The sequence below is a fragment of the Salvelinus namaycush genome, chromosome 5, assembly GCF_016432855.1.
Source record: "Salvelinus namaycush isolate Seneca chromosome 5, SaNama_1.0, whole genome shotgun sequence".
In the NCBI taxonomy this organism is placed as follows: domain Eukaryota; kingdom Metazoa; phylum Chordata; class Actinopteri; order Salmoniformes; family Salmonidae; genus Salvelinus; species Salvelinus namaycush.
Window position 1 is genome coordinate 29,753,600 of NC_052311.1, and position 26,419 is coordinate 29,780,018.

Below are 26,419 nucleotides of genomic sequence, written 5' to 3' on the forward strand. Positions count from 1 at the left end.
TCACTTCACTCTAGATAAAGAGGGAGGCTGGCTCAGCTGGTGCTAGCACATGCGCAGATCAAATACATCGCTGGAACGCCGATTAAGATGTTTACACGTCCTAATAATTCGAAAGATTGCTCAGGAAACCAGCTGTATTAATCGGCGTGTGCTTACTTCGATTTTGACATTACACTCATTAAGATACGCAGAGTAGCGTCTTTACATGACGATTGCATAATCTCCCTACTGCCATAATCAGTTTAATATCGAATGATTAGTGTGTAACGCATGTAAACGTATTGATACCTTCCACTGGTGTAACGGAATAGATGCAACGTGGAAATGTGTTCATGAGTATTGTGTATTTGTAGTCTTGAGAGCATTAGGTAGCCTAGTGGTTGGAGCGTTGGACTACTAACCAAAAGGTTGTAAGATCGAATCCCGGAGCTGACAAGGTTAAACTCTTTCGTTCTGCTCCTGAACAAGGCAGTTAACCCACTGTTTCTAAGCCGTCATTGAAAGTAAGAATTTGTTCTTCCCTGACTAGCCTAGTTAAATAAAGATAGAATGGTAGACCAGTGAGCTTTCCGTGTCAATGCCTTACGTTTTAGTCCGCACTACTGATCTTTGATTGTTTTAGCTTCTGTCATTGTTATCAGAACATGACCATGTGAAATGTATTTCTTTACGTGAAGTTCATTTACTTGCATGTAGCTACGTTCCCTGTGTTTTGCATGTAACAGCACATTTGTCCTTTTTAACACTTGGGCCTTTCGGTGAGTAAATGTCCAGTATGATATTGTCGACTTGAGGTCATCGCAGTGTTCTAACAACAAGTGAAATGCAAGTGGCACACGGTGTCACTATAGACCACAGAAGGAAATGAAGTCACTGATGTTCTATGACTCCTCCTCTGACTGAAAAAGAGCCTAGCGTCACCAGTCTCGAGAGCATTGTGATGCGAAACTCTCGAATGGTGGTGAGACGGAATGGGCTGGGTGGATTTAAAAAAAAAAAAATCATTTTACAGATTTTTAGGTTTGGTGGATATGTGACTATATTCTGTTGGATTAATTTATTTTGAAAAAACAACCATGATTCGTCGAAGACAAAGAGAAAGCGTTTGGATTCAGTGCGTCGCGTTGCTTTGTTTATTTGACTGGTCTGCAGCGCAGATCTCTTACTCCGTTTCAGAGGAGGTGGACAAAGGCACGTTTGTGGGGAATCTCGCTAAGGATTTAAACCTTAATGTACACGAACTGGAGTCGAGGGGTCTAAGGATTGTATCGGGACAGAGTAAGAGCTATTTTGATGCGAATCTGAAAACAGGAGTACTGTTCGTTAACGAGAGAATAGACAGAGAGGAGCTTTGTCCGAATACGGTAAAGTGCTCTCTAAATATAGAGGCCATATTGAGCCATCCTATGCTTCTCCACCGCATTGAGGTGAATATTTTAGACATCAATGACAATTCTCCGTCATTCATTAAAAAGGTTGCTACTTTTAACATATCTGAATCTTCATACCCCGGCGAGCGATACCCACTACCAATAGCGAATGACGCAGATACCGGCAGTAACTCGGTAAAGAGCTACAAGCTGAGCCCGAATGAACACTTTTCCCTGGATGTACAGAACGGTGGAGAGCAGAGTGTGTCCGCTGAGTTAGTAATGCAGAAAGCTTTAGACCGAGAGAAACAGCCTGTGATCCAGCTCACACTGACCGCTGTAGATGGAGGAAAACCTCCACAATCCGGAACGTTGCCTATTGTTGTAAATGTCATAGATTCTAATGATAATTCACCCTCATTTAGCAAGCCGCTGTATAAGGTCAGTGTGCCTGAGAATATACCTTTTGGGACCACAGTCTTAACACTCAGTGCTACTGATTTAGACGAAGGACTAAACAGTAAACTTGTGTATTCATTCATTGAGCGTGGGAATCTGAATCCTGCTGATATGTTTGCCCTGAATTCAGATACAGGTGAAATGACTGTCAAAGGACATTTGGATCAGGAGGAAAACGCAGCATATGAAATACGTGTACAAGCAACTGACCAAGGCTCCTCACCTCGCAGTGGTTATTGTAAAGTATTAGTTGAGGTTGTTGATGTCAATGACAATGCTCCTGAAATATCAGTGACATCATTAATGAGCCCAGTCAAAGAGGATAGTGGAATAGGCACGGTAGTCGCCTTGGTGACAGTGATAGATAAAGACGGAGGGAAAAATGGCCTAACTAACTGTAATCTTGTTGAGGCTGTTCCTTTTAAATTGAAGTCGAACTATAAAAACTATTATTCGTTAGTTGTAGACGGGCCTCTTGACAGAGAGAGTGCTTCTCAGTATAATGTCACTATCATCGCTACGGACGAAGGGACCCCGCCTCTCTCCAGCACCAGCGTTATTACTGTGCGCGTTTCTGATGTCAATGACAACACTCCTCGCTTCTCAGAACCCATTATTAATGTTTATGTTAAAGAGAACAGTCCGGTAGGTGACGTCATTTATACGATGTCTGCTTTTGATCCAGATTCAGATGAAAATGCAAAGATGACGTATTCATTATTAGACACAAGTGTTTCAATATCATCTTCTGTAAATATAAACTCAGATACAGGAGATATAGTCAGTCTTCAGTCTTTTAACTATGAGGAGATAAAAACATTCAGTTTTAAAGTTCAGGCTACAGACTCTGGTGTTCCTCCGCTCAGCAGCAACGTGACTGTGAACGTTTTTATTCTGGATGAGAATGACAACAGTCCTGGGATTCTCGCGCCCTATTCTGATCACGGCTCCGTTAACACTGAGAACATTCCCTATTCTGCTGAAGCGGGCTACTTTGTGGCCAAGATCAGGGCTGTAGACTCCGACTCTGGCTACAATGCGCTGCTTTCTTATCACATCTCTGAGCCCAAGGGAACCAACCTCTTCAGAATCGGAACCAGCACAGGGGAGCTAAGGACTAAGAGGCGAATGAGTGACAATGACCTGAAAACTCACCCGTTGGTCGTGATGGTTTCTGATAACGGAGAACCTTCACTGTCAGGGACTGTGTCTATTGATGTAGTGGTGGTTGAAAGTGCCATTGAAATCCAGACTCAATTCATAAATGTGCCGAGAATAGAGGAGAGCTTCTCTGATTTAAACTTGTATTTGCTGATCGCCATTGCCTCGGTGTCAGTGATATTTTTACTAAGCCTCATCAGTTTAATAGCTGTAAAATGCTTAAGGACAGACGACAGTTTCAAAAGGTACGGCGCCCCAGTGATCACCACACACCCTGACGGGAGCTGGTCTTACTCTAAATCTACTCAGCAGTATGACGTGTGTTTCAGCTCAGACACACTGAAGAGTGACGTAGTGGTTTTTCCCGCGCCGTATCCACCTGCAGATGCAGAACTGATCAGTATTAATGGAAATGACACGTTTGACAGGACTCAGACATTACCCAACAAAGACAAGGTAAGAGTTACAGGTCAGTTAAAACTGAAATCTGTTTTTCCCCCTTTGTTTAGGCCTACCAACTTATCTGCATTGTTTTGCTTATGCTGGTTATTATGACGTTGTTTTGTTACTCTTTTGAATGATCCGTTTTATTTTAGAACGTTCTGAAGTTGTAACATTGTGTTACCAGTTGTACCAGTTGTAACATTTGTAACATTTGTACCAGTTGTAACATTTGCTTAATATTTGCCTGCATGGTTAAAACGAGAGTGGTCTCGCTCTCCATGGTGCTGAAACGCATCATGCCCGTTTGCGAGAAGTTTGTCTGATGAAGTGGCTGAACATTTGGGTTCTGGTGTCTATGTTAACTAGGCCGAATCAAATGGAGTAGTTTTTACCTCCTCATATTTAAAATACTGTAGAACTCACCAATATCGTCGGATATTAACAGATATTATGGTCATGATCCATAGCTTGTATGGTCACTGTTACCTTTTATGTGTTTTTGGGGGATTGCTGTTTTTGGTCTTCACTTCCAAAGAAATCTATAGCCGAGTTGTTCCGTTTTCTCTGTAGATATCCACCCGGTGTCGCTATCTGCTCACACCGTGTAAATCCTCGCTCGTTGTTTGAGGCTCCTCCCTTTACAGGGGCATTGTTCGGTGTCGAAAAAAAGGCTTTGTTTGCCCGAGCAGCAGAACATCGTGGATCTCGTCTGGATCTGTTTTGGATTTTAAGAAATTACGCAGCTATGCGGACGATAGCTGCTTTTGGTAGCTGAAGGGTTGGTAAACAGAATACTGTCACAATGACTCACCAAGCGTTTAGTTTTCATTCGTGGATGTACTACCTTCTGCCGTTGTCCCATCTTTGGAGTATCGCATCAGCACAGATTGTCTATTCCATATCGGAGGAATCTAACCCGGGCACTGTTGTTGGACATTTCGCGAAGGATTTGCATCTTAACGTGCAGGACCTTGAATATCGCGGGTTTGAGATTTCGGGACTCAATAAGAGGTATTTCGATGTAAATACAAAGACTGGCATTTTGTCCGTGAGGGAGAGAATAGACAGAGACGAGCTCTGTACTCGGAGCACGAAGTGTTCCTTAACGCTAGAAGCCATTGTGAATTCGCCATTGAACCTATACCGCTTTGAAGTGAATGTTTTGGATATAAATGATAACTCGCCATCGTTTAGGTCTCCTAAAACATATTTGAATGTATCGGAGTCTGCATTTCCAGGTGAGAGATTTCCTATGGACAGCGCCTACGACGCGGACATAGGAGCTAACTCGGTAAAGAGCTACAAGCTGAGCCCGAATGAACACTTTTCCCTGGATGTACAGAGCGGTGGAGAGCAGAGTGTGTCTGCTGAGTTAGTGCTGCAGAAAGCTTTAGACCGAGAGAAACAGCCTGTGATCCAGCTCACACTGACCGCTGTAGATGGAGGAAAACCTCCTCGATCAGGGACATCACTTATTATAATAAATGTAGAGGATGTTAACGATAATATTCCTATTTTCTCAAAGCCCCTCTACAAAGCTCGTATTCCTGAGAATACGCCTCCGGGTAGCTCCGTGATTATGGTTGAAGCGAAAGATTCAGATGAGGGGCTAAACGGAGAAATAGTGTATAGTTTTATCAACCAAAACAATGACAATAGCATTGATGCATTTGAAATTAATTCCGTTACTGGAGAAATCACTGTGAAAGGCGTGGTTGATCACGAGACAAACAACGCGTTTGAAATCCGTGTCCAAGCTAAAGACAAAGGCCACAAGCCAAGAGCATCTCACTGTAAAGTGCTGGTCGAAATTACCGACGTGAATGACAATCCACCAGAGATATCTGTCACGTCTTTAGTTAACGTTGTAAAAGAGGATGCGTCATTAGGGACAATGGTTGGCCTGATAACAATAATTGACAATGACGCAGGCAAAAATGGCGCCGTACAGGTTAAAATACTAGACTCCGTACCATTTACGATAAAGAGCTCTTATACTAATCATTATTCTTTAGTAGTAGATGGGCCTCTTGACAGAGAGAGTGCTTCTCAGTATAATGTCACCATCGCAGCTACGGATGAAGGGACCCCGCCTCTCTCTAGCACCAGCGTTATTACTGTACACGTTTCTGACGTGAATGACAACGCTCCTCGCTTCTCAGAACCAGTGATTAATGTTTATGTAAAAGAAAACAGTAAGGTAGGAGATGTTATTTGTACGACGTCTGCTTTTGACCCAGACTCAGATGAAAATGCAAAAGTAACTTATTCTTCATTAGATAAACGTGTTTTCGTATCATCTTCTGTAAATATAAACTCAGATACTGGAGATATAGTCAGTCTTCAGTCTTTTAACTATGAGGACATAAAAACTTTCCAGTTTAAAGTTCAGGCTACAGACTCTGGTATTCCTCCGCTCGGCAGCAACGTGACTGTGAACGTTTTTATTCTGGATGAGAATGACAACAGACCTGGGATCCTCGCGCCCTATTCTGAGCACGGCTCCGTTAACACTGAGAACATTCCCTATTCTGCTGAAGCGGGCTACTTTGTGGCCAAGATCAGGGCTGTAGACTCCGACTCTGGCTACAATGCGCTGCTTTCTTATCACATCTCTGAGCCCAAGGGAACCAACCTCTTCCGAATCGGAACCAGCACCGGGGAACTTAGGACTAAGAGGCGAATGAGTGACAATGACCTGAAAACTCACCCGTTGGTGGTGTTGGTTTCTGATAACGGAGAACCCTCACTGTCAGCGACTGTGTCTATTGATGTAGTGGTGGTTGAAAGTACAGGCGAAATCCAGACTCAATACAGAAACGTACCAAGAAAGGAGGAGAGCTTCTCTGATTTAAACTTGTATTTGCTCATCGCCATTGCCTCGGTGTCAGTAATATTTTTACTGAGCCTCATCAGTTTAATAGCTGTAAAATGCTTAAGGACAGACGACAGTTTTAGCATGCACAGCGCCCCAATGATCACCACACACCCTGACGGGAGCTGGTCTTACTCTAAATCTACTCAGCAGTATGACGTGTGTTTCAACTCAGACACACTGAAGAGTGACGTAGTGGTTTTCCCCGCACCGTATCCACCTGCAGATGCAGAACTGATCAGTATTAATGGAAATGACACGTTTGACAGGACTCAGACATTACCCAACCAAGACAAGGTAAGATCTAGGCTATACATAAACCGGCCTTTTATTCTATTGAATTATACCGTTATTGCTCCTTTAAACTTCTTGCAGTCAAGAATATTGTTTTCAAAGTTTCTCTTACTTTAGAAAACAGCCCTTAACTCTAGAGTTGTCACCTTTGCTTATTTTCAATGAGCGTATCGCCTCATGTCTTGAGTGAGTGTTGCTGTCCTGGGTGCTGAAGGGGCGCTAAGCTTTCAAAAGCTAAAGTTAACATCTGTGACGTAGGAATGCCTCTCTATGACGCTGTGGAAATGTGTTTCCGAGTTACTTTTGTATTTAATTCAATAATCCAAAAATGATGATGATACAGTTGCAGCCTAATTGAAAAAGGCAAATTGTGAGCTTTGTAATGGCAGCAGACTCAGAACGTCAGCTATTGTTGTTTCTTTGATGGATTCTGATTTTTTTTTTCATGATTGAGCAACAACCAATAGTTTCTTTCATAGGATGTAGTTTTATTTCCATCTTCTATTTATATAATGTCAACACTTACCCCCATGTTTAGAAATTTACTACTTAGAGCATTCTTCTGAGTCCATCTTCTCTCTCTCTCTCTCTCTCTCTCTCTCTCTCTCTCTCTCTCTCTCTCTCTCTCTCTTGCATCCACAAGATCGATTCATTGATGGTGTTTGCATGTTGTTGAATCTTTTACAAACCACCACCGAGGTTCAGTGATATATTAATTGAAGCAAACAGACAGTCTTTTAAATTAAGTGTAAATGGAGGAGTCTGTGTTTCTGTGTGTGAGTGAGCTGGCTTGGCACAAGCAGGGGCCTGCCTATCTTTTTGAGTCCCCAGGTGGTGTGTGGATGACAGGATAGGCCTCTCTCTCTCTCTCTCTCTCTCGCGCTCTCAAGCCTTTTATTCTGCTGTTCCCTCAGCTTGGAGGATTACTGCTGTAACAACCTTTTCTTTCACATCTGAGTGCATGAGTAATCCTTCTCTTTCATTCTCTCCCTTATCCTTTTTATTTATCCCCTATGTTTCTCACCCCTGCTGTTGCTTTGTACATTTCCCTGACTCACTGTGTATTTCTCTCAATCTCATGGTCTCTCTGCTCCTATTGCATTCCCAACCCTTCATTGATTTCCCTCAAACCCTCTGCCCCTTTCCCTCAGTCTCTATCCCTGCCTGTCTTTCTCGGTCTATGTTCCCTTTTCTAATTCATCATTTCTCTTTCCTCCAGTCTCCCTTTCTCTTGCTTTCCCACCCTTCAATGCCCCCTCTGCCCCTCCCCCTCCTACCTTTCCCCTCAGCCCACAGGCCTTGTTCCATCCCTCTGATTCTCTCTCCCCTTATTTCACTCTCTATACAACATTTTCCTTCCATTTTCTCAGCCTCAGTGTTTCGCTCGATGTCAATTCCTATCTATCTCTTTGTCTCCCTATCGCCCTATCCCACCCTCCTTCCGTCTACCCTCCCTCCTTCAGTCCACCAACCTTGTTTTCACGTGTGTGTGCCTGTGTGTGTGTGGGGTAGCAGCTGAGAGGAGTAATGGTGAATTAGCAGTAGCTCTCCCCAGACATGCATGCTATCAGCCTGAGCATGCTGTAAACAGGATTCTTCCCATTTTCATTAGCATGCGCTAAGTGTGTCAGGGCGGCTCGATCCGCTCAGCGTGTAAGCTGCTCAGACCCTTTTTGTTGGACTACACAGACAGTGTCTATCAACAGCAAACACTATCTACTCATGCGGATTGAGCATTCTTTTGGCCATTTAAAAGGGTGCTGTTTGTAACCAGTGGCATTCAAGTGGGTTTGTAAATATTGTATAGTCTAGGCCTCAATGTAGCTCTGTCCTCCTTGGTCTCTGTATCGCATGAAGCTCTATGATGTACTTCTCTTTGATAATACGTTCTCTAATACTCTGTCATAATACACTGACCTATTTTTTTGTGAGTGGTCGGTCAGTAAAAACAACTAAATAAAATACAAGCCACAGAGCCACTGTATGATCATTTGGTTGGTTCAGAATGTGGTCTGCTTTGGGGCTCTCTATGAACACACAGGGGTTCTGAATATTGCAGTGCATGTGTAAGTGGGTCCGTGTGTGTTTGGAAGATTGCAGTGCCAATGTGAGTCAGTATGTGTTTACTAGGTGTCTGAGAGTCACACAATATATATTCTCTATGTCGCCACGCTCGCTCTCTCTGTGCTGCGTTTGTCCCAGTATGGCTCCAGTAACAATGCCTGAAGCTGTCTCTTTGCATTCGAGTGGTTCAGAATGCGCTCTGTAGGCTGCAGCTCTCTCTCTCTCTCTGTGTGTGTGTGTGTGTGTGTGTGTGTGTGTGTGTGTGTCTGTGTGTGAGAGAGGCTGTGGTAATTTTCCGCTCTGCGCTGCAGCAGCAAGGATCTCTCAGAGCCTTGGCGCCTCGGTGAGCTGCAGGCTGGGCTGGGCTCTGGGCTGGGCGGGGCTGACGTTACCGGCAGCATCTCAGCTGTCAATCACAGCTAAATCGGGGAGGCGGGACAAAGAGTTAGGGGAATGAGGTCGCAGGGCTTATCCCTCCAGCTCTCAGGTCACCACCATGTCTGTGTGTGGGTGGGTGTTTGTCAGTGTGTTCTCTGTGTACGTGTGTTTATTTGAGTGTGTGTAATTGCCTGATATCAACAGATTCATGTTGGTGTATTAAATAGTATTGCACTTGGTGTATGCGTTTCTTTGTGGGAGCAGCAGTGTGTGTAGTCCTGTATTTAGCTGAGTGTGTGTCATTCAATAACGTGTTTATTACATTGGCTGTGTGTTAAGTGTGTGTTGGCTAAAAGCCTCTCCCTCTGCTCTGCTGGCCCCAATGTTGCAAAAAGCATTACATTATTGATTATCTAAGTACATTATCCCTGGTGAGGTAGCCAGCTAAGTGCTTCACAATTTTACTGGATTGTATTTCTACAACAGGGGCATTCATTCACCTACTGTAAGTCATTTAGGTTCAGTAACCATCCAGATGGGGTCAACTATTGTTACCCCAAAAAACACCCTTACCCCCAGCTCTCTGGTTCAGATTTTGGTAGCATCATGGTTGACGTGATTGGGCTAATGATAATGCAGCACCTTGAGACTCCTGCTCTTTGTCCTGGCTTTGTTCCAGCCTCCTTTGTTTAGCACACAGACATGCACGCATGGACACTCGGGTGTGAACACGTCACTTCCTGTTTCCCCACCTCCTGGGTGTGGCTCTTGGCAAGGGGATGGGAGCTCAGCTGAGGTTGCCATGGAGGTTGCTATGGAGATGATCCCCATTGCTGACGTGCACCAGTCTGTTTCTCAGAGAGAGAGAGAGAGAGAACTGCAAATGTGAATCCACCCCACTCAGAGATGAAAAAAAGAGAGAGTGGAAAGGCAGAGTGAGGGAGAAAGGTGTGAGAGTGGGGAGAGAATAATGGATTGAGAGAAAGAGGGAGGGAGATGAGGACAGCAAAAAGGTGACAGATTTGAACAGGGTGAAATCATGTGAAAGGGAGAGAAGGAGAGAGCCTGGATGAGGCAGACGAAAACAAATTAAACAACAAAATGTGTCTTGCAGCTAAGTGGAAATTACAAGGGGCTGAGAATTGGTCACAGATAAAGACTGAACACACACACACACACACACACACACACACACACACACACACACACACACACACACACACACACACACACACACACACACACACACACACACACACACACACACACACACACTTTATGGCGTTAGGCTGTTGTTGCAGTCTATAGATTAGCTTTGTCATGTTCAGAACCACAGGGTTCTTCCATATCCATCCATCCCCGTCCATCCAGTGTGGCTACTAAGCCAGGGGTCCTGAGTGGAGGGATAGAGGGGAACGGGCGCCTGCCTGCTGTCTCAGATAGCTTTGTTTACCACAACACGAATCTGTTTGATTTTATGTTCAGGCAGAACGGGGACGGCCCACACGCTGTTTAACCCCTCCAGGACCCCGGAGGAGAGATTTACTTCCACTTTCGTAGTGTCATGCCCATTACACAGAAAGGAGAGGATACACTGGGGAAGGCATAACCAAACGCACCCAGCACAGTCTCTCCATCCAACCCTCTACGCTGAAAGGGAGGTACACTTGGGAAGACACAGCCAAACGCAGCCAGAATAGCCTCTCCGCCTCATCCTACATACATGGGAAGGGGTCATCATCTCTACTGAAACCAAGATGTTATATCTGAGATTGAAAAGGTTCTAAAGCATGTTAGGAATGAGTTAAATACGCAGGGGTAAACCTGCGCACCACTTTCAAACAGGCCCTTCGATCTATGAGTCTTTAGATGGAGATTCTCGGTAGAAAGGTGTGCGGTCTTTCATAATACATTGGTGTTACAAAGTTAGCGCCGATGCCGCTAGAGTGTTAGCATTTTATTAATCGGACGTGATGCAAAATGCAGTTAAGAGTTTTGCCGCACGGTAGCCTTTGATCTCTGTGTGCTGGAAGGTCTTTACGATATCATGGTTTGGTTCTGGATTCATTAAAATCTTTACTTAATACCCATCCCGGATCCGGGAGCATCCTCATTAAAAAAGCTGACTAGCATAGCCTAGCCTAACGGGACAGGGATATCATATAATATAATTTTCATGAAATCACAAGTCCAATACAGCAAATGAAAGATAAACATCTTGTGAATCCAGCCATCATTTCCGATTTTTAAAATGTTTTACAGCGAAAACACAATATGTATTTCTATTAGCTAACCACAATAGCCAAAGACTCAACCGCATATTTTCACCATGTTTCTACCGCATAGGTAGCTATCACAAAACCGACCAAATAGAGATATAATTAGTCACTAACCAAGAAACAACTTCATCAGATGACAGTCTTATAACATGTTATACAATAAATTTATGTTTTGTTCGAAAATGTGCATATTTGAGGTATAAATCATAGTTTTACATTGCAGCTACCATCAAAAATATCACCAAAGCAGCCAGAATAATTACAGAGAGCAACGTGAAATACCTAAATACTCATCATAAAACATTTATGAAAAATACATGGTGTACAGCAAATGAAAGATAAACATCTTGTGAATCCAGCCAATATTTCCGATTTTTTAAGTGTTTTACAGCGAAAACACAATATAGCATTATATTAGCTTACCACAATAGCCAAACACACAAACGCATTTATTCACCGCATAGATAGCTTTCGCAAAAACCAGCAAAAGATATAAAATTAATCACTAACCTTGAACAACTTCATCAGATGACAGTCTTATAACATCAGGTTATACAATACACTTATGTTTTGTTCGAAAATGTGCATATTTAGAGCTGCAAACCGTGGTTATACATTGTGAAAATGTAGCAACATTTCCCCAGAATGTCAGGAGCTATTTTGGACACTCACCTAATCTGACCAAAGAACTCATCATAAACTTTACTAAAAAATACATGTTGTACAGCAAATGAAAGATACACTGGTTCTTAATGCAACCGCCGTGTTAGATTTTTAAAAATAACTACCATAACAAACAGCTTGCGTTATTGCGAGACAGCGCCCGCCAAAACGGCGGAGAATAGAAATAACTTTTCCACAGAAATACGAAATAACATCATAAATTGTTCTTACTTTTGCTGAGCTTCCATCAGAATCTTGTACAAGGAGTCCTATTTCCAGAATAAATCGTTGTTTGGTTTTAGAATGTCCTTTTCTCCTGTCGAATTCGCGCCACAATGCTAGCCAATGTTGATGACGTTCCCAGTTTCTCTCGACGCAAAGAACGGAAAACTCCAAAAGTCCCAATAAACGTTGAATAATCTGATAAAACTCGGTTGAAAAAACATACTTTACGATGTTATTATCACATGTATCAAATAAAATCAGAGCCGGAGATATTAGCCGTGTATACCGAACGCTTATCAGAAGACAATATGGAGGTGCTTCGCGCGCCTAGGTAGAGAAAGGAAATTCCTGACCTGCCACTCCAAAAGCTCTTGTTCGACCTCAGATCAAGCTAGACACCCCATTCCACCTTCCACTGCCTGTTGACATCTAGAGGAGTGCATGCATATCGATAAATATAAGCCAGTTGAATAGGCAGGCCCTGGAACAGGTTTTTCACTTCCTGTATGGAAGTTTGCTGCAAAATGAGTTCTGTTTTACTCACAGATATAATTCAAACAGTTTTAGAAACTTGAGAGTGTTTTCTATCCAATAGTAATAATAATATGCATATTGTATGATCTAGAATAGAGTACGAGGCAGTTTAATTTGGGCACGATTTTTTCCAAAGTGAAAATAGCGCCCCCCTATTGACAAGAAGTTCAGGGGAAGGGGTATACCTCGTCAGTTGCACAACTCAATGCAGTCAACCGAAACTCAAAACCTCTGAATAAGAGAGGTGCTGGGGGATCACAAATCAACATCCATGTCACCGGCGCACTGGGAACAGTTGTTGTCGGGGGTTAACTGCCTTGCTCAAAGGCAGGACAGCAGATTTTCCCACCTTGCCGGCTCAGGGATTCAAACCAGCGACCTTACGTTTATTGGCCCAATGCTCTTAACCGCTAGGCTACCTGACAGAAATACCAGATATGTTATCTGTTAGTTATATCTGGTTTTTGTGTTTACGGGTGTGGTTGATCACGTTTACCACAGAGTGCTCTGATCAATCTGTGAGATCTGGCTTGTGTGATTTCTAATGCCTTGTTGCAGACATGTATTCTCTTGCAGGCTGAGGGTGTTGTCATTGGAAACAGGTTCTCTCATCAGCATCTTTTAGTTTCCTTCTCTCTCCTCTGGAGGGGGCCTGGCACTGTCCTTCACAACCACACTGTCAGACACGGGAGGAGAGGAAAGGAGGGGAGCTGCGGATTGAGACACACACACACACACATTGTGGAGACCATGCCGAGTCTGTCCCTGCAGTATCCTCTTACACCAATAGAGGTCCTAGTATTACTGTTTCTCCCTCTCTCATCCTGTCCTGGCTGCAAGCTGCAGGGCTCTTAGATGTTTCTCTCTCTCTCGCTCTGTGGCACAAATCTTGAAACGCTTAGTTCCAGAAAAAAATCTCTCAACCCTCCTGTTCCACACAATATGGTAGATATTGTAGCTATCGATTGAAATGGATGAATCTCCATCATTTATCACATCCCTCCAATAAGTGGTGCAGCCTGATGCATGGGCTCTCTCTTTACCTAAATTGTCAGGATTTGTTTTCTTCACTTTAGAAAAATAATTGTTCCCTGATGCGATGAGTACTTGAGTAAAGTATCATTTGTGATAATGCGGATGATCAGTGTGTTTCTGCCATTCCTTTCATGGTTTGTCAGCCTCTCCTCCTATAGCCTATATATCATTCTCTCTGAGGAAATGGATGTTTTGTCATTTTCTGCCTGTAGATGCAGATATTTCATCACTCTGGCCTTTTCTCCTGGCAACACAGACGCTGTGATTGCTGTCCTCCTACACAACAGCCTGCAGGCATTTTCATTTGTTGAGAGAACAAGAGACAGAAAGAGAAAAAGAGAGAAAGAGAAAGCTATTTTGTTTTTTCATTATTATTTTTAATGGATTTCCTAAAAGCAAGAGTCCTAGAAAACCAGGTGGCCATTTTGTGTGATGTACCCTATTTTAGCAGTGTAATACAGTGGCAAGATTTGTGGCATGCACTAGTTCTGTATAAGAAGTCTAAATCCTGTGTATTAACATTGTAGTTACGTATAGGCACAGTGTAACTACACATAATGTATGTGTCTCTTCACGATGAACAGTAGGTGGTTCAAAGCTCTGACTCCATCTTGTGTGGCGCGGGGGAGGGGGGGTGACATGTATGAGGTCATCACTCCTTGCCCTGAGAACACCAGACCAGACAGCAGCTGACGATAACAAAGAGACAAGACACTCTCAGAGCCCAGATGCTCATTCAGTCTCTTCACCCAGGGCTAGAGTCAGTGCTGGTCCCAGTCCCTTTGTGTGTGTGCATGTGTGTGTGTGACAGAGCGACTGAGGCTTGATTCACCCAGTACCGTCCATGACCCATCTCCCCGCCGCGCTCTCCTCTAGCTGGGACATCTGACTCAGAAACGGAGGGCTTCCACATGGCATAACAGATGCTGAGGGGGGCTGGACGAATGGCTTTTGAACCGGGACAATTAATGTGTCTTAGTAGAGAGAGTGTTACTGGAGAGTCTGTTATTAATATGTCCGCCATCTTGCATAATGGATGGAGAGGGTCATTAATATTATGTCTCGTCTAGCTCCAAAAAGAGAGCACAGGAAGTGTACTCAGAGCTCTGTACCTTTTTCACTCTGCCATTCACTGCTCCATCTCTCCTCCTGTCAGTCTCTCTCCATTCTTTACCTCCTCCGTTTCTCGTCTCTCCCCTCCCTCTCTCTGTCCCGCTCCACTTCTCTCTCTGGGGTGGTTTTAAGAGAGGACATGACAGTGGCGAAGGAGAGGCAGCAGCAGCAGCAGAGACATTAGCTCCTGTGTTTCCACTTCAGACATTCTGGTGGCCCTGGGCCACAGCTCTCCCAGCTGGAGCAGCGGATGTCACAGACACACAGCACAGCTGGGAGGGAGGGAAGGAGGGAGGGAGGGAGGGAGGGAGGGAGGGAGGGAGGGAGGGAGGGAGGGAGGGAGGGGAGGGAGGGAGGGGAGGGAGGGAGAAGAAGTGAAACAGGAGAGAGGAAGGATAGAGGCACTGAGAGGGGAGAGTATGATGCAGTTGGTAGAGGGTAAGAGAGGGGGTGGTGAGAGTGAGACGAGTAGGGGAGGATTGCAGGAAGAGAGGAAAGAGACAGTGATGGTTGGTGAGGAGAGAGATGGGATAGAGGGAGACAGAGAGGCAGAATAGATGATTTCACCCTTCAGTCAGTGGTGAAAGGACAAGAGCAGAGAGAGGGAGCCATTGAAGAGAATTGGACCTTGTACTGTGTTTATTCGGGCGAGACTAACGTCTGTTTGTCTAGCAGAGGAGGAATTTAGATACTTAATCCCGAGCCCCTAGAGTGCAAATGAAATAATGCACAGATCTGTGGCGTGCAATTAACGGTGGAACAGATGGGTGGATTCTAACAGGTACAGTGAGAGAGATGTCAGTTATCTGCCCATGTACCATCAGCCCAATAGACAGAGCGCGACAGAAGAGCAGAACACGAAAAAGAGAGAGGCAGACAATGGAGCGAGGTGGAAAAGGCCAGGTGTAAATCCTGCGGTGTGTGTAATTGACGAGATAACAGTCGCCTCTTTTCATCGCTGTCTCAAATTGCCGTAAACATGGAGCTTGGGCGCCCCACTGGGAGAATCTTCTAAATGTCAGGGGTAGCGCTGCGGCTCGCATGCTTCTGAGACTCACGAGTACGGACCGACACGAGACCCCCGCTGTGTCATCTCCACAGCTCAGTTAAATTGGGCATTGGGAAAAAAAGAAAGGATAGAGGATGTGTAATATAGAAAATAACATTTCCAACTCTGTCCAATGAAAAACTTCCCTCTCGGTCCATCAAACCTAACTCAAGTTCCGTTGCACCTCCATCTCTGTTCTCTTCCGTTGCATCTCTCCAGCTCCCCAGTTCGCCACCCCCTCAGCCTCGCTTTGGAGTGTGAAGAAGAGTCGCTCAGCTCTCTATCCATCTACTTGTGGCATCGGAGTGACTCACCGCTCAGCGGCCGTCTTGCGGGCTGCCAGGGCATGTCATCGCCGTGGGCAGAGGGTTCAGTGGAGGAGAGCTGGTGCCGCACCGGGAGAGGGGAGGGTTGTGTGGGCGTGTTGCGTGCCTGGGTGAATCAGACTGGCACTAGGAATCTCTGAGGTCACACGGTCCCAAATAAACACAGAACAACAACTTGATGCTCAGTCTACCATACTGATATAGGCCTATAACTCAGACTATGTTTACTACCCTGAATGTGTGATTTACCCAGAGATAGACATATAGACATATAGACATATAGACCAATGAATGACCACTGGCTGAGCCAATTTTGTAATTGATGAAAACAACATTTTTAGTTTGAGTCATTTTTCAAAGTAAATGAGCTCCAGGCTATGCTAGTAGTTTCCCTTTTTGACTAAATAAATCAATTGGATGAGATCAGCATTCAAGAACATTACTGTTTAGGCAAGCCCGGCTCCAGGATGACATGTCTGAGGGGTCATTTTAAATCCATGAGGGGTCACAACAAGCATTGATAACCCTGAGCCCTGATAACACAAGGTACAGTAGATTGGTTTTACTACTTTTCAAATGGACAAAAAATGTATCTGAAACGAGGCCCTACGCATGAACAATGAGCCATCGTCGCAATTTGCGCCTACCAACACGCACAGATCCGCTCAAAGATTCTCACAGGCTTCGTAGCTTAAGCTTCAATAACTACAACTAAAAGCTACATTTCTGTTGAATTTGTGACACTACGCAATGACCGTAACCAAGCCACCACTTCTCCTGCTGCGCAATTTTTTTCTGTGGGAGAGTTTCAGAAAAGCGAACTAAATCAAAAATAAGTGCATATTCTACAGTCAATTTGAATCTGCCGCGAATAAGATGAAATGCCCATTCCGAGAGCAACACACACTCTATAGCAAGAGAGCAGGGAAGGGGTGAAAAAGTAGGCTAAAGTTTTGACATCACTTTTACAGTAGCCTATCACACAACTAATGTGTAATGCAAATGAATGACAACAGAGTGGACGTTTGCATAATTATTTTTGTAAGCTACACAAGGTCTTGGTCCTACTACTGCGACATACAACATTTACAAAAATGGAGGCCTATCTGAAATGCAACCATATACACTGTCATTTTGCACACAAGAAAGCAAGCAATGTTGAAGAGAACCCCAAGATGCGCTCATTAAAATGGCACACACCGTAACCGTCGATTCAGGACCATGGACAACAGGCTACCGCCAGTCAGTGTGATGAAAGCATAGCACTAAATGCACTGCCAATTTCAGCACCACTGGAGTGGACAGCCGGACAACAGGAGCACCGCGCAAAGGCTCACCTCGGAGCACAACTAATCGGTTACATTGGTCATTGTCACAATGCCCATCAAATAACGCAAACCTGTATAGAGTGCCTTCTGAAAGTATTCAGACCCCTTGCTTTTTCCACATTTTGTTACATTACAGCCTTATTCTAAAATGGATTAAAAAAATATATATACTCATCAATCTACACACAATACCCCATAATGACAAAGTGAAAACAGGTTTTTAGATTTTTTTGAAAATGTATTAAAAATTAAAAACAAATGTACATAATTATTCAGACCCTTTGCTATGAGGCTCAAAATTGAGCTCAGGTTCATCCTGTTTCCATTGATCATCCTTGAGATGTTTCTACAACTTGGAGTCCACCTGTGGTACATTCAATTGATTGGACATGATTTGGAGAGGCACACAGCTGTCTATATAAGGTCCCACAGTTGACAGAGCATGTCAGAGCAAAAACCAAACTATGAGGTCGAAGGAGTTGTCCTTAGAGCACCGAGACAGGATTGTGTCGAGGCACAGATTTGGAAGGGTACCAAAACATTTCTGCAGCATTGAAGGTCCCAAAGAACACAGTGGCCTCCATCATTCTTAAATGAAAGAAGTTTGGAACCACCAAGCCCAGCCAAACTGAGCAATCGGGGGAGAAGGGACTTGGTCAGGGAGGTGACCAAGTCCCCAATGGTCACTCTGACAGAGCTCTACAGTTCCTCTGTGGAGATGGGAGAACCTTCCAGAAGGACAACCATCTCTGCAGCACTCAACCAATCAGGCCTTTATGGTGGAGTGGCCAGACGGAAGCCACTCCTCAGTAAAAGGCACATGACAGCCCCTGCTTGGAGTTTGCCAAAGGGCACCTAAAGACTCTCAGACTATGAGAAACAAGATTCTCTGGTCTGATGAAACCAAGATTGAACTATTTGGCCTGAATGCCAAGCGTTACACTTGGAGGAATCCTGGCACCCTCCCTACGGTGAAGCATGGTGGTGGCAGCATCATGCTTTGGGGATGTTTTTCAGTGGCATGGACTGGGAGACTAGTCAGGATCAAGGCAAAGATGAACAGAGCAAAGTACAGAGAAATCCTTGATGAAAACCTGCTCCAGAGCGCTCAGGACCTCAGACTGGGGCGAAGGTTCACCTTCCAATAGGACAACGACCCTAAGCACACAGCCAAGACAACGCAGGAGTTGCTTCGGGACAAGTCTCTGAATGTCCTTGAGTGGCCCAGCCAGAGCCCGGATTTGAACCCGATCGAACATCTCTGAAGAGACCTGAAAGTAGGATCTGCAGAGAAGAAGACTTGAGGCTGCTGTAATCGCTGCCAAAGGGGCTTCAACAAAGTACTGACTAAAGGGTCTGAATACTTATGTAAATGTAATAGTTCTGTTTGTTATTTTTAATAAATTAGCAAACATTCTAAAAACCTATTATGCGGTATTCGGTGTAGATTTATGAGGGGATAAAAACTATTTAATCAATTTCAGAATAAGGCTGTAACGTAACACAATGTGGAAAAAGTCAAGGGGTCTGAAAACTTTCCGAAGGCACTGTATATACAGTATATATCAATTGGACCCGTAAAAGCAAGCAATGACATTCATTAAGAATCACAGATTTATCTAAAACATATGTTGAAGGAAAAAGCAAAGGCCTAAACTATATATTACATAAAAAAATATGGCAAAAAACAAGTAGTCTGAAATGGCGGAAAACCATTGAATTAATCATTCGGGCACGACGGCCAGGGAAGTCTTGCAGCCTCCTCCATGCTGTGTTGAACCTTATGACATTTCTGATTCCATTCTCCTTCCTGGCGAAATGTACTTGTCAGGTTCCTCTCAAATGCCAGCTGGACGAGCAAGGCTTTTTGTTGATCTGATGTAACATGCTGTGTCTGTGTTTACTGAATACGTTCTTCAGGGTTATAGCAGGAATTTTTGCACATTGCTGTAGATGTCCCAAATGTTAATCAGGCCGGCTCCAGGGTGACATGCCTGTGGGAGCTTTTTCAATCCACGTTTCAGTGCCAACAGCACAGTCGACATTGCTGGCAAAGGCCCGCCGTATCTTTGAAGAACACTGAGTGAGCTCCATTTGTTGTTGCTGCCTGTGGTCGTGATTTCACTTTGTAAGAATTTGCGAACAACAATAAACTCTGCTTCCACTGGTTCAGGTTTGGTTCGATGCAACAGCTCGTCAGTTGCTAGTGGCTGGGGTAACAGATGTGCAGGTGCTTGTTGTGATGTTACTGTTGTGCTGCTGGTGCTACTCTTCTCGATCTTGTTGACCAGCGGGTATTACATTTGCTGCTATAGGCTCCTCAACTTCGGTGGTAGGGTCAACAGGCTACTCAATGAGTTCGGCATCTCTCTCGACATGGTCCTCCGCAATTTTCGGATGTCCATGCTGATCAAAGCTTAGCCAGCTACAATTATTCAGTGTGCTACTACCAACACTTAACAAAGCTACTGGATACTAGCTAGCTTATTATTAGCTGTAGCTGTCTGCATAATTTGACCCCGTCCTGGGTGGGATCCAATGAGCTTCTTAAACAAGGTAATGCAGGTGTTACCGTATGACATTGCATGACTTGGTGCCCAATCAGAATGCATTTTTAGATTTGAACCGCTAAATATTAGATTATTACACCCCCCCCCCCCCCCCCCCCACCTTTCTCCCCCTTCCTCAGATCACAAGAGCACACCTGGCATATCAGCCTGGTCTCATAGACTAGTCGTAACATAGTAAATGTAAATCTGGGATATCAAATTAAAGGGGGTCAGGGGAAAAGCGGATATCTAGTCAGTTGTACAACTGAATGCCTTCAGCTGAAATGTGTTTTCCGCATTTAACCCAACCCCTCTGAATCAAATTAGTATGATATGTTGTGTTTGGTATGGTTACATAAGACAGACGGTTACGTCTAGCAATTCAAAGGTTGGGGGTTAAAATCTGATCAAGTAAACTTTAACATTTTCACAAATTAGCAACTTTTCAACTACTTAGTAATTTTTAGCTACTTTGCAACTACTTAGAATGTTAGCTAACCATTCCCTTAACCCGAACCATTACCTTTAACCTAACTCCTAAACGTACCCCTAACCCCTAGCCTAGCTAACATTAGCCAGCTAGCTAACATTAGCCACCTAGCTAGAATTCGTAACATGTCATACATTTTCCAAATTCGTAACATACTGTAGTTTTTGCAAATTCGTATCATATTCTACATTTTGCAAATTCATAACATATAATATGAATTGTAGGTTGTAACATATCATCGGCCTTGAGGCCGATATGTAAAGCTTAATAAAGAGCAGTGATTCTAGCGAGAGCAGTGTGCGGGTGTCTTCTTTTTTTCTCATCGTAACACATCATATGAAATAGGTGATGGACAGCCACAAATTAATACATGCCATACAAAACGTAGCATATTGTACTAAATGGAGTGTCTCGGATTTACATACAGAATAATATGAAATGCTCTGAGACCAGGTTGAGGTGGCATATAGCCGCTGTCCAGGTCATACACCATATGTTATGTTTATGGGGAACCAAAACTTGGGGGGCACAAATTCTATGGGGGGGGGGGTCCATGCCCGGATTTGCCGCCCAGTGGAGCCTCCCCTGCGGTTAGGTCACAATGGGGTGTATGTACCCGTGGTGCTTTGAATGGCACTGTACTCACTGTATGACTCAATCAATTTGACTGTTATAAAAGCCGATTGTCTAGCAAACTGATGCCTGTCTGAGTGTTATCCAACTTTTGAGAGCTCTTCAAGAGGTAAAAGGATCGAAGATGAGACGAGAGCCGGGATTCAATTCATTATGAACCGCTGCGTGCCTTAGGTATAGAAAATAAATTAGGCAGTGTCGAGAGATCCTCCCCCTCACTTTGTCGTACTGATTGCGTTAGGAGTAAGAGGCCCCTCTTAATTGAATTGAATCTGATTTTAAATTGGATTCTAATAGGGGTACATGGGTTCAGACTGTACTAATTAGGAGGAAAGTCTGAGCGGGAAGATGTGGGCATTTTACTCCACTACCAGACCACCTGCGGTCAGACATGCGCAGTGAGCCACGTCGGGCCCATGGCCAGATGTTTGAGGTGTTTGAGATATTGAGTCGAATTTAAATGAGGAACCACCTTAACCCTAACGCAGCCGTAGATGTAGGCCTACCGTTGGTTGTGGAATTATATGCATTCTACACTTACTACAATGTCGTCTAATAAAGCCCGACAATTTGTCCAGTGTGATCATTTAGAAGCGGCGGTGGCGCATGATTTTCAATAAATTAACATATGTCACGATCGTCTATAAACCTGACGTCCACTTTTTAAGAAAGTGTATCAAGTCGCCAGGAACCACGGCAGTGTGTGTATATTCATGCCTGCCAGGCTATTAAATGACTATTGCTTGTTGTAAACTTCCCCCAAAGCTATCTCCAAACATGTCAGGAGTTAGTATATTTGTGTGTGAAAGCGTTCCCAGCACTCAGATGGATTGTAGAATAGGGTTTTGTGAAAAACAACGAATTAGCAAAATTATTTTGGTCTTTTACGTCAGGTGGAAGATTACATTCGTTTATTTTTAACAGGATATATCTAAGCTAGATGTTTGGGGAAAGTGAGACTGTCGAAAGGAAATGCAGAGTAACTATTCAAGTGATCGACATTCGTCTAAATTCTTCGTGCCCACGCTTTCCACATCTGCAATTTGCACGCGCTCTATACTATTTCAGCAATTTGGGTCTGACAGGAGAGGACATGTTAGCTTGTTTTGACAGATTGACGGAGAGGCAAGTCTCGAGCATCTTGTTGATGACCTTGTTCGTTTCGCCCGCTCACCCGAAGTGAACATGCTTCATATGACGACATATTGGGGGAGGGGCGGGGGATCCTGTGTACTGCGAGGAATATGATGTGAAACTGGAGCGGCAGCCAAGTACCCCTGTAATCTTAATATGCTGTATGATCAACCCAGCTGTCACTCTCCGGGCAATACGTGAGAGGATATCGCGAGCAGCCAATGACGTCTGAATTGTCTTTCAGCTCAAGGGCTCGTGGACAGCGACAGAGCGCTGGACACAGCTCACTTTGCTTTGAGAGCCGCTGAACGAGTTCAAATAGAGTAGAGGAGAACGATGGCGAAAAGGCATTGAGTAAAATTCTTATAACGCATTCTTAGTTAGGATGCAGCTTTTATTTATTTAGTTCTGTGTTGTTTTGCTCGTTCTATTGTCTCTGCACTCTTAGAATAAATGGTTCCTCATAGAACCAAAAAGGGTTCAATCGCTTGCTTCATATATGGAACCCCTAAAAGTTCTATATAGAACCCTTTTGATATCCTATTAATGTTTAAACTTTATTTATCTAGCCTATAATTTATCATTTGACTCTGGCTTCATATATTTGAATTAAATAATCAACTTTGCTTACCTTAATACATTGAAAATTGGTAACGTTAGGCTACTTGCAAGTTGGTTCAAACACCGTCCTCAAGCGTCGTCATACAGGAATGTCACATTTTGAATTGACCAGAAGGTTCTATATTAAAAAAACGTTTTTTACCTACGCGTGCATGCTTTATTAAGCAGATTATTTCCTGTAGTTTCTAGCTAACGTTTAGTTTATTTCCTGTAGTTTCTAGCTAACGTTTAGTTTGCAACAGCACAGGCATGTTTGCCACTCAGACCTCAGCAACAATGTCGCAAAACAGGAATTCGATCTGCTGCCATAGAGAGGTAAGGATGTCGGACGTCAACTAGACATTTTTCTGACCAGGCGAAGTCACGCAGCAGCAGCATCATTAATATGGATATACATGTCAATGCAAAACAGCTGAAACAAATGAAAAGGGAATACCTGTCAGTTCAGAGTTTGATGTGACTGAGTTATATTTTGTTAGCTGTTGTTTTCAAAAAAATCCCCATTATACTTTGGGGTAGGCTATAAGGATATAACCCTCAAGGTTCGTTGCCTTCACTGGGTATACAGTGCATTCATAAAGTATTCAGACCCCTTGAATTTTTCCACATTTACTTAAGTTACAGCCTTATTCTAAAATGTATTATATCGTTTTTTCCCCTCATCAATATACACACAATACACCATAATGACAATGTAAAAACAAGAAATATCACATTTACATAAGTATTCAGAGACTTTGCTCAGTACTTTGTTGAAACACCTTTGGCAGCAATTACAGCCTCGAGTCTTCTTGGGTATGACGCTACAAGCTTGGCACACCTATATTTGGGGAGTTTCTCCCATTCTTCTCTGCAGATCCTCTCAAGCTCTGTAAGGTTGGATGGTGTGCCTTCACCCTATTCTGAGGTCTTCAGCGCTCTGGAGCAGGTTTTCATCAAGGATCTCTCTGTACTTTGCTCCGTTCATTTTTGCCTCGATCCTGACTAGTCTCCCAGTCCCTGCCGCTAAAAAATATCCCCACAGCATGATGCTGCCACCACCATGCTTCACAGTAGAGATGTTGCCAGGTTTCTTCCAGATGTGACGCTTGGCATTTAGGCCAAAGAGTTCAATCTTGGTGTCATCAGACCAGAGATTCTTGTTTCTCATTGTCTGAGGGTCTTTAGTTGCCTTTTGGCAAATTCCAAGCGGACTGTCATGTGCCTTTTACTGAGGAGTGGCTTCGGTCTGGCCACTCCACCATAAAGGCCTGATTGGGGAGTGCTGCAGAGATGGTTGTCCTTCTGGAAGGTTCTCCCATCTCCACAGAGGAACTCTGGACCTCTGTCAGAGTTACCATCGGGTTCTTGGTCACCTCCCTGACCAAGGCCCTTCTCCCTCAATTGCTCCGTTTGGCCGGTCGTCCAGCTCTAGGAAGAGTCTTGATGGTTACAAACTTCTTCCATTTAAGAATGATGGAGGCCACTGTGTTCTTGGGGACCTTCAATGCTGCAGAATTTTTAGATCTGTGCCTTGACACAATCTTGTCTCGGAACTCTATGTACACTTCCTTCGATCTCATGGCTTGGTTTTTGCTCTGACATGAACTGTCAACTGTGGAACCTTATATAAACAGGTGTGTGCCTTTCCAAATCATGTCCAATCAATTGAATTGACCACAGGTGAACTACAATCAAGTTGTAGAAACATCTCAAGGATGATCAATGGAAACAGGATGCACCTGAGCTCAATATGGATTCTCATAGCAAAGGGTATGAATACTTGTGTAAATCATGTATCTGTTCTTCTCTTTTGAATACATTTGCTATGAAACTCTAAAAACCCTTTGCTGCTATAACAGCCGCCACTCTTCTGGGAAAGCTTTCAACCAGATGTTGGAACATTGCTGTGGGGACTTTCTTCCATTCAGCCACAAGAGCATTAGTGAGGGCGGGAACTGATGTTGGGCTATTAGGCCAGGCTTGCAGTCAGCGTTCCAATGCATCCCCAAGGTGTTTAATGGGGTTGAGGTCAGGGCTCTGTGCAGGCCAGGCAAATTCTTTGACAACAATCTCGACAAACCATTTCTGTATGGACCTCGCTTTGTGCGCTGGGACATTGTCATGTTAAAACAGGAAAGGCTTTTCCCCAAACTGTTGCCACAAAGTTGGAAGCACAAAATTGTCTAGAATGTCATTGTATGCTGTAGCTTTAAGATTTCCCTTCACTGGAACTAAGAGGCCTGGCCCAAACCATGAAAAACAGCCCCAGACCATTATTCCTCCTCCACCAAACTTTACAGTTGGCACTATGCATTGGGGCAGGTAGCGTTCTCCTGGCATCCGCCAAACCCAGATTCGTCCGTCGGACTGCCAGATGGTGAAGCGTGATTCATCACTCCAGAAAACGCATTTCCACTGCTCCAGAGTCCAATGGTGGCGAGCTTTACACCACTCCAGACGACGCTTGGCATGGTGATCTTAGGCTTGTGTGCGTTGCTCGGCCATGGAAATCCATTTCATGAATCTCCCGACAAACAGTTCTTGTGCTAATGTTGCTTCCAGAGGCCGTTTGAAATTCGGTGGTAAGTGTTGCAACTGGGGACAGGTTTTGTTTATACGCCATGCATTTCAGCACCCAACGGTCCCGTTCTGTGAGCTTGTGTGACCTACCACTTTGCGGCTGAGCTGTTGTTGCTCCTGGATGTTTCCACTTCACAATAACAGCACCTACAGTTGACCAGGGGCAGCTCTAGCAGGGCAGAAATTTGACAAACTGACTTGTTGTAACGGTGGCATCCTATGACAGTGCCACGTTGAAAGTCACTGAGCTCTTCAGTAAGGCCATTCTACTTACAATGTTTGTCTATGGAGATTGCATGGCTGTCTGCTCGATTTTTTTTACACCTGTCAGCAACGGGTGTGGCTGAAATTGCCGAATCCACTCATTTGAAGGGGTGTCCACATACTTTTGTATATGTATTGTATATAGCACTTTTTTTTAGGAATCTGAAATGTTCTTTAATCTCATCCAGGGAACCAACACGTTACAGGTAGCCTATGTAGAACAAAAAATAACACTTTTTTTCTAAGAGTGTGGGTTGATAACTCCATGTTTTAATGCTCAGCCCTAACTCGATTTGCATTGCCCTGTTGAATCCATCGACGCATTTCAAGGACAGATCCCCTCTTTACTGGAATGATGAAGCCTACATGTTTCCAAAGCTGCTGTGCTTATACTTACAGTTAAACGATACATTTTATGATGATAATTGCTGAACAAATACAATGAAAAAGTTATATATTTATATATTTTAGTTAAGGGGTTTATTAACCCGATTTCCATAGCTTATTTTATTCGATTAAATATCCGTTACTCGTTTTATTTATATTTCTTCGATTTTTCTTCGAGCTTTG

General features: G+C 43.9%; 2 protein-coding genes across 2 annotated transcripts; both read left to right on the forward strand.

Annotated features, from left to right (window-relative positions):
- Window positions 1-1,076: 1,076 nt before the first annotated feature.
- LOC120047052 (protocadherin alpha-3-like) lies at window positions 1,077-4,042 on the forward strand. Its single transcript, XM_038992599.1, has 2 exons — window positions 1,077-3,459; window positions 4,005-4,042. The coding sequence occupies exons 1-2, from the start codon at window positions 1,077-1,079 to the stop codon at window positions 4,040-4,042; spliced, it is 2,421 nt and encodes an 806-aa protein (XP_038848527.1).
- A 194-nt stretch (window positions 4,043-4,236) lies between these two features.
- On the forward strand, window positions 4,237-16,408 carry LOC120047053 (protocadherin alpha-8-like). The gene is made up of 4 exons (XM_038992600.1): window positions 4,237-6,612; window positions 7,508-7,534; window positions 13,248-13,264; window positions 16,162-16,408. The coding sequence occupies exons 1-4, from the start codon at window positions 4,237-4,239 to the stop codon at window positions 16,406-16,408; spliced, it is 2,667 nt and encodes an 888-aa protein (XP_038848528.1).
- Window positions 16,409-26,419: the final 10,011 nt, after the last annotated feature.